The sequence below is a fragment of the Muscardinus avellanarius genome, assembly GCF_963383645.1.
Source record: "Muscardinus avellanarius genome assembly, chromosome: 14".
Lineage (NCBI taxonomy): Eukaryota > Metazoa > Chordata > Mammalia > Rodentia > Gliridae > Muscardinus > Muscardinus avellanarius.
The window spans coordinates 22,037,626-22,050,044 of NC_137800.1; the positions used below are offsets into that span (position 1 = coordinate 22,037,626).

Genomic DNA, 12,419 nt, shown 5'->3' on the forward strand with positions numbered 1-12,419 from the left:
TAAAAGGGGCTCTTGCTAAGTTGCTGAGTGTAGTCTTGAACCTGCGATCCTCCAGTGTCTGTCTCCCACATCCTGCAATTGTAGGCACACGCCACCACACTAGGCTCCATTTTCTCAACTACAAATCGAAGAAAGGCTTTGGGTCCCCGGTGGAGCTCCTACCTCGGAAGTGTGAAATACAGGGTGTTTTTCAGCTAGGGCGAGAACATGTTGGTGTTGGTGAGCTTCTGCAGTGAGCTCTCTCTTTTTAAAATCGGTGCTCAGTAATCATACATCTTAATGGAGTACAAGATGGTGGAGGCATCCTCCACGCACCTCGCCCAATTAGCCCTTCCCCAACTCCTGCCCCATCCCTCCCCCTCCCTCCTTCTCATGCTTGGCTTAGTGATTGACTTTGATGTTTGTGAATGTACATCATGTGCATTAGGGAATTGCCCTCTTCCCCCTCCCATCCCCTCAGGTAGGTCGCCCCTTCCCTGCCTGGCTGGGGTCATACCTGAGAAGGCGCACTGCAGGACAGCCCAGACAGCTCGCCGATCCGGGCTGCCGCGGTGGGGTTGCTGGAGCTGATGAGGACGGGTGGGCTGATCTCCATGGAGTGCCGGTTCTGGGGGGCCTGGGAGGACTTGTTCGCCATGGTGAGGGAGGTGAAGGAGTGCCGTTTTTTGGTGTTCTTCTTGGTGTCGGAGTGCTTGGGGGCACTGCTGCTCTGGGCGGCCACGGAGGCCCCTTCGCCAGTGTCGGCTCCTGGCCCAGGAGGCTTATCCCATTCTATCAGCTGCTTGGCAGCCGAGTTAAACTGCAAAAGCAACCGAGGCACCAACAAAGGGTCAGACCATTCTCAAAGAGGCACTGAGGTCTAATTGTCACACATTTTTTTTTTAATATCTCAAATTTAAAGTCACCACTTTGAGGTTTGCATATGCAAGTTATGTTTAGTCCCTGTGAGATGTCTTTTCTCTGGGATTTCACTGTATCTATGCCATGGGTAGATAATCAAGAATAAATAATCTCAAGGCAAGACTGAAAAGGTAAAAACAATTTCCCCTCTACAAATTTTTACAATGTCTAATTTTAACATTTGCTGCTAATCAATGAAGATTTGTTTCAATTTACTGATAAAATTTAGAGAGCAGTCAAAATGATATTCAAGTATTCAACTTAATGCCCTTTTATCTAATCATAGCTGGCTATGCTGCGAGCACAGATAAATACTAATGGAATAACCATTGGGGTTGATAAAAAATAAGCAAGATAAAGTATAAAACCATTCAATAGTAATGAATGAACCAGGCATGGTGATGCAGGCTTCTAATCCCGGTTCTTGGGAGGCTGAGACAGGAGGATTGCAGATTTTCCATCAACCTCAGCAACTTAGTGAGACCCTGTTTCAAAATTTAGAAAGAAAGAAAGAAAGAGAGAAAGAAAGAAAGAAAGAAAGAAAGAAAGAAAGAAAGAAAGAAAGAAAGGAAAGACAGAGGGCTGGGGGTGTAGCTCAGAGGTAGAATGCCCTTGGGTTCAATCCATAGTACCACATACAAAAAAAAAATTAATGCAGGCACTTCCAAATAAATTATCTTCTTGCCTCTCTCTACATATCTCAGATGAATATCACCAAATATTAGTAGAAATTCTTCATATGTTTTTGTCATGTCACATGTCAGTTATCTTCACATGTGCTCATATTTTAAATCCTACTTGGAGAAGACATGAATATTGAGTCCTGTTGGCAAACAAACTTAATAGTCAACTTGAAAAGTTCCAGTGTAAAGTAACAGAACAAGGAGTCAAAATATGTGTGCTGGGCTGATAAGATCAGCAAGAAAGGAAAGAACATTAGCTTTTGGTGTTCCCTGAGGTCAAATAAAACATTTCCAGAAAACTTCAATGATAACACGCTGCAGGGAATTCACCTAGATATTACAATAAGGGGGAACAGTGACAACCTCTCATACAAAAAAACCCAAAAAGCGCTGAGATGAAAAATCATACACATTTAAAAGGTAATGGCGGTAATAGTAAGGACCACAACAATTTTTCCCATCCTAGCACTTCATAAATGCCTTTATAGGAAGTAATATCATCTAATGCTTTTTCTACCCACCTCAATTTTCAGCCATGTCTTTTCACCCTATTGATGAGATGCCCTACAAGGAGAATGGAAATCTTGCTAGTCGATACTTAACTAAATAAACCTGCGCTAGTACAACCAGCCTCCTCCAAAAGCTGTGCTAATTGCAGCTCAGCAGCCAGGGAGCTTCTATCGCTGATTGCAAATTGACTGACAATTTGTTCTTGTAGCTCTCGGGGGATTGGAATTCAGGTGGCCTGTCTGATCTGTAATTAGGAGGATAAATCTTTTTAAACAAGAGCATCTCTTCTTCTTTAGATGTCAAGGTGTTTATCCACAGCATCAAATTTCAAGAATAATAGAGAGTAACTGGGAATAAAACCTCATCGGTGCCTGCAGTACCAACGGCAGGAGACTGAGATCATAAAGATACATCTGGTTGATGTTTAGGGATGGAGGGATAAGCTGCTATGAAATGGTGGCCCTAACAGAGCACTGTCATGGCACGGGAGCAGGAGATGCAGAATTTAGAAAATCCTTCCTTGGTCTAGCCATCCCACCTTCTGTGTGATCCCTAGGAGGATCAAATGCCCAAAGGAAGCAAAGTCCGTGTTTTTGTTTTATGGTGGGTTGGCCTCAACCGCAGAGTTGGGCTGTGATGACCTTCGGTGAGCCAGGCAGGGCAGGGGCTGGGCAGAAGTCGTCAGGAAGCAAAGCAGACTCCAGAGCCCCGTCACTTTCCCCTATTCCAAACTCACTAGAACACAGAGAATGCCTTCTTTCACTATCATCTTATTTCCACCCTAAGGCACAAATCCTGCAAAGCAGGAAGCTAAGTGAGAAACCAGGAAGAATGAGAAGACTTGCCCCTCATTCAGGCCAGATGAATAAATTCTGGGTCAAACTACCAGTTTTTATTTTTATTTATTTATTTATTTTTTGGTGGTCCTTGGGATTGAACCCAGAGGCATGCTATCTTGAAGTTATACCCGCAGCCCTCCTTGGTGTTTGTTTGTTTGTTTGTTTGTTGCGATACTGGCAGTGGAACAGGAACATTCTACTTCTCAACTATACCCCCCAACCCTATTTTTTTATTCTTTATTTTGAAACAAAGGTCTCACTAAGTTGCAGCGGGCCTCACTAAGTAGCTGAAGCTGTCTTTGAACTGTGGTCCTCCTGTCTCAGCCTCCCAATTACTGGGATTACAAGCATGTGCCACCATACTCAACTGCCCCAGCCCCTATATATATATAAAATTTTCTGTCTTGAAACAAGGTCTCACTAGGTTGCTGGGGCTGGCTGCAAACCTGTAATCATCCTGTCTCAGCCTCCCAAGTACTAGGATTATAATCGTGCATGATCACGCCTGGCTCTGTGCTTGTTTTGAAATATTACCATAATCTTGTCATGGTCATACCTAGCCAATCATTAGTTACAATTAATATTGTTTAATATTTCTGGTTTCTGTATACTGTGCTCAGACACAAACATCTGAGAAAGAATTGTTCACTGTATTTCTTGCTATTCTTCTCATTATAAAAGTACTGGGTGGTTCTTCTGTGCCTCTTCCCATACTGTGTTCTTTCCACGAAAGTCAGCACACTTCGGGGACCTGTTATATGCTGATTAATGTGCCAGTTTCTATAGATCTGTAGGTGCAGAGAAATGGTCTCTGCCGGTAAATAGCTTAAAAACACATAAAAACACCCAGGCGTGGTGGCGCACGCTTGTAATCCCAGCATTGGGGAGGCTGAGACAGGAGGATCGCAGTTCATGAACAGCCTCAGCTATTTAGTGAGGCCCTGTTTCAAAAATAAAGAATTAAAAATAGGGCTAGGGGTATCTTAGAGGAAGAATGCCCCTGGGTTCCATCCCCAGTACCGAAAAAAAAAAAAAATTCACATAAAAATAAAAATAACACAACTGTTTTCTATAATTTCTTTTATCTGGCTATGTTTGCTTAATAAGATGCTTTTTGAGGTTTACCCATATTACTCCATGAGTTAGCAGTTCTTTTTAAATTGCTGTGTAATATTCCATTATATGAGTATACTATAATTATCCATTCTACTGCTGATTTATTTTATATTTATTTATTTATTTATTTTTATTTTTTGGTGGTACTGGGGATCCTGGAAACCTTCTACCTCTGGGCTACACTCCCAGACACCTATTTTTTATATTTTTATTTGGAAACAGGATCTCTTAAGCCAGCGCGGCTGGCTTCAAACCTGCGCCATCCTCCTGTCTCCACCTTCCAAGCACGGGGATTACAAGCGTGCACCACCACGCCTGGCCTTCTACTGCTGGTTTAAATCTGGGTTTTCTTTCCTTCTTTTCTTCTTCCTTTCCTTCCTGGCTTCTAATAGATTTGGGATCTTAAGAACAATACTACCAATTCAAACACTGTGACATGTATCTGCAACCCCAGTGTTTGGGAACTGGAGACAAGAGGATCACAGATTGGAAGCTAGCATCAGGAACTTAGACCATTAGGGAGATCCTGTTTCAAAATGAAAAGAAAAACAGATGAGCATGTAGCTCAGGGGCAGAAAGCCCCAAGGTTCAATCCCCAGTACCGGGGATGGGGTGGGGAAGAGATTACTGCCATGAATAACCTACTGCATCTCTTTGGGTAGACATAGCACTCATCATCTATATTCAGGAGTGGAATTACTGGACCACAGGGTTGGCACATTTAGAAAACCACAGTTATTTGCAGAAGCAAGAAGACCCAGCATGGTATGGCAGAATTAGGAAAATGGCAGAGAGACCACAATTCCAGTGCTAGGATGGCCATTGACTAACTTTGTGACCTTAAGGCCACCCTGCTACTTCTACTGATCACAGCTTCCTCACGGATCAAGTGAGTACCTCAAAGCCAAAGACTTGTGTGTCTCTTGCCTGATCCTGTTCACTTTTCTACTTTATTTCTATTCCTTTAAATAGCCTCGTACATTTTTTCTACATTTCATCTTTATTTCTGAACACTAATATTTGTTAGCATGATGTCTATATATTTTTGAATTACTTTAGATTTCTTCTGAGGCTGTGAAAATTAGTATTAATAACCCTGGCCCCTGGCTTCATCTGTAAGTTCCAAAGAATATCACTGAGTGAAGATTATGTGGTAGAGACATTAGGTCAATTAGACAGAGTTAAGGAGGCTTTTATTTTTAAGTGTGACTTAACCTTTGGTAACAACAGAAAAGCAAGGATCCAACAGCTTTTAATGGAATTTTGATCAAATTCGTTTATGAATGTTTGTTTGAGCTCAGTAGTGTGGGCTTTCTGTGACATTTATCTAACCATGACCTTCAAAGTTAAAAGTGTACTCACGGCCTGCAAAATAAATTTGTACCCTAAAATACCTTCTTCCAAGCATTTGGTAAGGAGCTTGGACAAGATAAAATTCAGTGCACTAAAATTTAGTGCTAAAGGCAGGGACTAGAGATTTACTGATCTTAAAATTCTGTCATCCCTTTTCAGAAAATACTTAAAACTTAGAATTTACCATTTAGAATTATCAGAAGTATAAGTAAACATGATAGGAAACACTGACAAAATAATATTTACAAGGCATCTTAAGAAATATTAAACTCTCTGTGCAGGTAGCTGTCCTCTCTGCTAAAAAAAAAAAAAAAAAAAAAAAGATGATTTTTAGCCAAGCAAGGTGGTACACACCTGTAATCCCAGTACTTGGGAGGCTAAGACAGGAGGATCCCAGGTTAAAGGGCAGCCTCAACAAGTAGTGAGATGCTCATCAACTTAATGAGATCCTATTTCAAAATAAAAATAAAATAGGGCTGAGGGTATAGCTCAGAAATAGGATACTCTCGGGTTCAATCCCTAGTATCATACACACACACAAAAGTTGATTTTTAGTTCATTTATTATTGTGAATAATCTGAAAATTTAAATAATGTATCTCGATGTTCTTAAAAAATAAAACCTCTTTTAAGAGACCATGACCTTTTAAAAAGATGAAACCAGCCTCAGCTACTTAGTGAGGCCCTCTGCAACTCAGTGAGACCCTGTTTCAAAACAAAGAATAAAAAATAGGGCTGAAGGTGTAGCTCAGAGGTAGAATGCCCCTCCCAGTACCGCATTTAAAAAAAAAAAAGATAAAACTTGGCTTTTTTTTAAGAGAAGAAATAATTTGAATCCGATTGAAGTTGAATAGTCACTATTCCCTAGGAAGTTTTTCAAATGACACAGTCTCTATTTTTTTTTTTAATACTGGAGAGTATAAATACAATTAGTAGGCTTGAGAAGAAATTATTTTAATTTATGATCCACCAGAATGTCCCTAAACTAGATTTTTTATCAAAGACAAATGAAAATTTAAAAACTTGTTATAAAAGTAAGGCATATTCATTATTTCCTAAGAGAAAATAAATAGTATAGGATAATATGTAGCTAAAAAGTCAAAAGTCTCAGCCAGTTTCCCACATATGTCTCCTTGCAACACAGCTTCCTGATGTACTTACATTTAACAAATTAGAACATACTATTTTCTCCCTTATCAATATTCCATGAACTTTCTCATGAATATTCCATATCTTTAGGGACAGGGACAATATTTTATTATAAAGAAATGTCATTATTTACTCTATTTTGGCATGCTTGTGCAAGCATATCTGTAGGGTTAATTCCTAAAAGTTAAATTATATCAAAGTATAAGCTTAAAATAACTTTTTAAAAGAATATAGTTAAACTGCACTCTAAAAAGTTATCAGTTTTCATCTCCTTCCACAGTGTCTACAGGTCTTGGAAATTTCCCCAAGTTGTTAACCTTATTAGTGTCATCAGTCAGAGTTTAAATCTCTATTAGTTGGAAAAGTAAGAGACTATGTTCAACTGTTTAATTTGTATTTCTCTATTTATTATTTGTGTGTGGGGGGTACTGGAGATCTGTTTTGAAACAGGATCTCACCAAGTTGTGGAGACTGGCTGTGGATCTATGATCCTCCTGTTTCAGTCTCAAAGTACTGGGATTATAAACTTGTACCACCACACCCAGCTATATTTCTCTATTTGTTAATGAGATTAAGTACTATTTTCTTCTTCTAGGATTTTCCTAATCCTGTACTTTATGTTTCTTTGGGTTGTTGGTGTTTTATCTTACAGATTTAAATTGTAAATACTCCTTATGTATTCTACAAAATGCTCTTTTAACAACACATAAGCGTATATATGTATATACGTATATCTAAGTTAATTTTTCCAATTGAACTCAATATTTTTTCATTAAAATTTTTATTTTGTTTCAAATTCTTTTTTACTTTAGATATTTAACTTAACATAATACTTTTAAAATATTCTTATTACATAATTACAAAAAAAATCTAAACCAGGCATGGTGGTATATGCTTATAACCCCAGTACTTGGAGGCTAACATAGGAGGATCATAGGTTCAAGACCAGCCTCAGCAACTTAGTAAGACTTTGCGCAACTTAGCAAGACCCTGTATCAAAATAAAAAATTAAATACGGCTACAAGTGTAGCTTGGAGACAGACCACCCTGGGTTATTCCCAATGCCGCCCCTCCTAAAAACATCTACTTGTTTCCTAAGTATTTTTGGTTGTTGTTTTATTCAACCCTGAAGACTGAATCCAGGGGTGTTCTACAACTGAGCTACACCCCCAGCCTAATTTTATTTTCTGTTTTGAAACAGGGTCTTCCTAAGCTGCTCTTCCCTCCCTCGCTCCTTCCTCCCTTCTTTCCTTCCTTCCTCCCTCCCTCCTTTTCTTTCCTTTCTCTTTTTATCTTAGTCTTTGGGCCATATAACCATCCAGTTTTGTAAAACGAATAAGACAAGGATAGCACTGCTTTATCCTCATGGCTCAGCTGCTGTCCTGACACTGAAACAACAGTCTATTTTCTCCTCACTGGTTGGGAAGGCCACCTTTATGAAGCCATGTCATAAATGTAACACTTCTACATTCCACTGACCTGCAAGGCTCAGTGCTTCTTCACCACACATGTCTGACACTTGGAAGAAAGCCAGGGAATGAATGCTATGGCTTAGACATTTATGCCCATTTTACATTTTCTTAGCAGAAAAAAAAATACCTGGCTTGAAATTATGGTGTTTTGTTATATTTTTAATTTTTAATTTAATTAATTTATTTATTTAGTGGTCCTGGGGTTCCTGGGAGCCCTTCTACCTCCAGGCTACACTCCCAGACCTATTTTATATTTTGAAACAGGGTTTCTTAAGCCAGCGCAGCTGGCTTCGAACCTGCGCGATCCTCCTGTCTCCGCCTCCCAAGCGCGGGGATTACAAGTGTGCGCCACCACGCATGGCGAAATTATGGTATTTTGAAAAATGCTTCTTACATGTTAGTGATGAGAAGTTTCCAATTCCTGTCAGTTTTTTTATTTTCCTTGGCAATTTAGTTAAGAAGACTTTGGGGTTTGGATGACCCAAATATGAAAAGCAAGCTCGGTCTTCAATTCTAATACAAGACTCACCCACGGAAGAGGAACAAGGCAACAGACTGAAGGAACTACTTGGGAGTTTGAAATTGATATGAAAGGCTCCTTTAGGCAGCAATTCCATCTAGTCTCTGTAAATATTTGTTGAATGAATAAAATTATTTGTCTCTTAGAGCTATCAAGGAGGCGCTGCCTCTGGATCAGCACTGCACAAATGAACTACAATAAGAGTCATCTGTACAATTTTAATTTTTCTAGTAGCCATATTTCAAAGAATAAGAAGGTAAATTTGATTTTAATAATATGTTTTATAAAATATGATTTTATAAAATATGATTTTAATAATATGGCCAACATTTCATTCCTTGGACATATAACCAATAGAGGAAATTGAAATAGTTAACATTTCTTTTATATTTTATTTATTTATTTTTGTGGTTCTAGGGGTTGAACCCAGGGATAGTCTACCTTGGAACTATCCCCTTTTGATCACTGTATTTTGAAACAGGGTCTTGTTAAGTTGCTGAGAATTTCGCTACATTGCTGAGGCTGGCCTTGAACCTGCACCCCTCCTGTCTCAGCCACCCAGGATACTGGGATTACAGGCATACGTCTGGTGTGTATCTCACACTTACATCCCATCTCAGTTTGGACTGGCCACATCAATTGATTCAATGGTGACACGTGTGTTGATAGCTCAGCCCCAGGCCCTCTGTAGCTCTCAAAGGAAAGCAGCTGTACCACAAAGTGGCCGTGCTCCTGAAGCTTTGCCGAACAGAGAGAAAAAGACTGGCGCGCTACTCCCCTGACCTCCTGTGGCCCACACTTCTGAAGCCTCCTGAGCTCTAAAATGGTTAGAAGAACAACAAAGTCTACTTGGTTAAGCAGCAAAGAGGACACCGAGGGACAGGGGTTCCTAATATAAACGTCATAATGTTCCACCAAGAAAAAGGGATTTTCAAAGGAACTGCCTCCCTGCATCAAAGGAGCAAAGCAAAACAGTAATGGCTTAGCTCCTCACTCACAATACTTATCTTTCTCTCTGCTGGTCCTAGCTAGAAGTCCATAACCAACTAACTAAAGGAATTAAAATTTTCCCGTTTAGGTTTCTGATTTTGAAATGAAGGTTCAAAGGCAGGGTTCATGTTATGGAAAACCTAAAAATAATTTTAGTTTAGGATGTCTAGAAATGATGATGTCAGAGAAATCTCCAGGCAGAGCCCAGAACTTGATGTCAAAAGGTTTAGGTTAGAGTCAGGGCTATGGCCTCACTGGCTGAATTATCTTTGGTGAATCATTTATATTCCACAGCTTCTGTTTCTTTAGCTGCATAGCACAGGGATGGTAGCATCAGCCCCGTGTGCCCAGGGGTGAGTGTGGGCTAAAGTTCTCTGTAACCTGTGAGGTGCTATACAACACGAGCGATCTTCCTACTGGAAGGAGACCAAGCTCACCACTAACTTCCTATGTTGCCTTGGTCAAGTCATTTTGCCTGGTATATGCCTCCAGTTTCTCATAGGCGATATGAAGTTGGACCTAACGATCCATAAGTTTTATTCCTAATTGTAGTACAGATCCCTTTTCTCAACCCCAAACAAAAATATTCCTTTCAAGAAACTCAACAGGCAGAGACCTCTATGTTGGGTGTACAGCAACAAGAATCAAACCAAATGGAGACTTTTACTCAGCAAATGATTTTTTCTTGTGATACTGGGGATTGAACCCAGAGGTGTTCTACCTCTGAGCTACACTCCCAGCTTTATTTTATTTTGTATTTTGAACAGGATCTCACTACATTAAGGAAGACCTTGATAAGTTGTCTGTGAAGTTGACTGAATCTTCTATCCTCCTATCTCAGCCTCCAAAGTACTAGGAATACAGGCATGTACCACCATGCCCTGCTCCCAGTTTTTGAGTGACAATCACAAGTCAGGTCCAGTATTAAATGGGAAAAAGGGAGAAACAGACATATCCTTTCTGACTCACGAGAAAAGAAGACCTAGAAACAAGCAGGATGGATTTTGAATAACTGCTGGGCAGTAACAGCTGACTTTTGTTTCTTCTTATTTTTCTTAAGGAAAGCTAGAAATTAGGCTTATGCAAAAATCTCTTGATTTTTACCTCTTAACAACTAATTAGAACAAAACTATTTGGAAATTCAAGCACAGAAGCCATAGAGGGTGGTCATATTTGTTAGTGGTCTCTAAATAGGAGGAAAAAAACAGAGAAAGAAAACAGCAGGGAAAGACAGAAAAGCATAAGGCACTCAGAATCCCAGGCTACAGGAGACCTTGCTGGGTATCCCAGTCTGACCAGCCACCCAAGATCCCAGAAATAAAGAAAGGCAAAGGCTTTCAGGAGACTAAGAAGAGTGATAAAGTTAAACATGGTGGTGCATGCCTCTAATCCCAGCTACTTGGGAGGCTAAAGCAGGAGGATCCCAAGTTCTAAGCCAATCTGGGCACCATAATGAGACCCTGTCTCAAAATGAAAAATAGCCAGGTGTGGTGTTGCACGCTTGTAATCCCCATGCTTGGGAGGCGGAGACAGGGGGATCAAAGCCACTCGGGCTGGCTTAAGAGACCCTGTTTCAAAAAAAAAAAAAAAAAAGGGTCTGGGAATGTAGCCCGGAGATAGAAGGGTTTCCAGGAACCCCAGTACAAAGAAAGAAAGAAAGAAAGAAAGAAAGAAAGAAAGAAAGAGAAAAAGAAAGAGAAAAAGAAAAGAAAAGAAAAAGAAATTAAAAGGGTTAGGAGGTGTAGCTCACTGGTAGGGTGCTCCTGGATTCAGTCTCAGTATGAAAGAAACAAAAAACAAAAACAAAACAAACACCAGTGGTAGGTGTTATTGGGAAAGAAAGGAGCAATCAAAAGGGTCTGGGGGGGGGGCAAATGCTACTACAGTAATAAGAAAAGAGGGGGTGAGAGGGGATACATGACTCTTTGGACAATTATGACAGAAAAAGGTAGAAACATCATTTGAGGAGCATGTAGTTAGTCATGGAAAATATTTCTGAGGAGAGCTAAAGCAGGTCATTTCTTATATTAAAGGGGAGTCAAGGGAAAGAGAATAATTGGCATGCAAAACAGAAAAGCTATCAATGATGTGACCAAATCCTGGAGGATCAAATACCTGAAGGAGGAGAGACGGCCACTGCAAGGGAAGGAAAACTGTCCAATCGCAGACAGGGCATGTGCACGACATGTAAAGAAGAAAACCCTGAGAGTGAAGGCTAATGAGGTACTAGGACTTGTTCCCTCTGAAGCAACAGATGTACAATCTGATCTTATGGCTCGGGGGAAAGAGACCAACGGATAATTTTAAAATTGGGCTTGGTGCATGTTCTTGTCCAGTAAGGCCTGACAGTACATGAGGTGTTCCATGTATGTTTCTATTTTGTGTTTGTTCACCAAACGCACATCATGAATCAGAAATGCCTATTAGCTGAGGCTACACATTCCAATGAGACATTTTATTTTCCAGAACCTCATTACCAGATGTAGGAATACTGTACAGGAAATATACATATATCCCAGAAGGTGACGAATATGGAATTGTCATTAAATTCCAAGTAAAATTTTGTCAATGTGAAATGACACACTGACAGAAATTCCACAGCAATGTGCAATCCGTTAATCAATCGATGGACACAGTTTCCCTCGTCCTAAATACGTTTGTTTGGGTGGGGAGCGTTCCCAGGCAGTGGAGAAGCAGGGTGTTCATGAGGGAACCAGGCAGAGGAAGAGAATACTGAGGATATGAAGCACCGTGACTTTGCAGGTAAGTCTTCTCATCACTGGAGAATGCCTTGCCCGGCGTGCACGCAAAGCCTGGTAGGTCCATTGCGACTAAGCTTTATTATACTTTTTTTTGTGTGTGTGGTACTGGGAGTAGAACCCAGAGGC

At 40.2% G+C, this 12,419-nt stretch overlaps 1 protein-coding gene across 1 annotated transcript in view; it reads right to left on the minus strand.

Annotated features, from left to right (window-relative positions):
* SH3RF1 (SH3 domain containing ring finger 1) overlaps positions 1-12,419 on the minus strand; it is a gene marked incomplete at both ends in the record, with an annotated part of 180,987 nt that overhangs the window by 43,217 nt on the left and 125,351 nt on the right. The window contains one exon of the mRNA XM_080709753.1: positions 497-799. Within this exon, the coding sequence (XP_080565879.1) occupies positions 497-799 (303 nt within the window). The remainder of the gene's footprint in view (positions 1-496; positions 800-12,419) is intronic.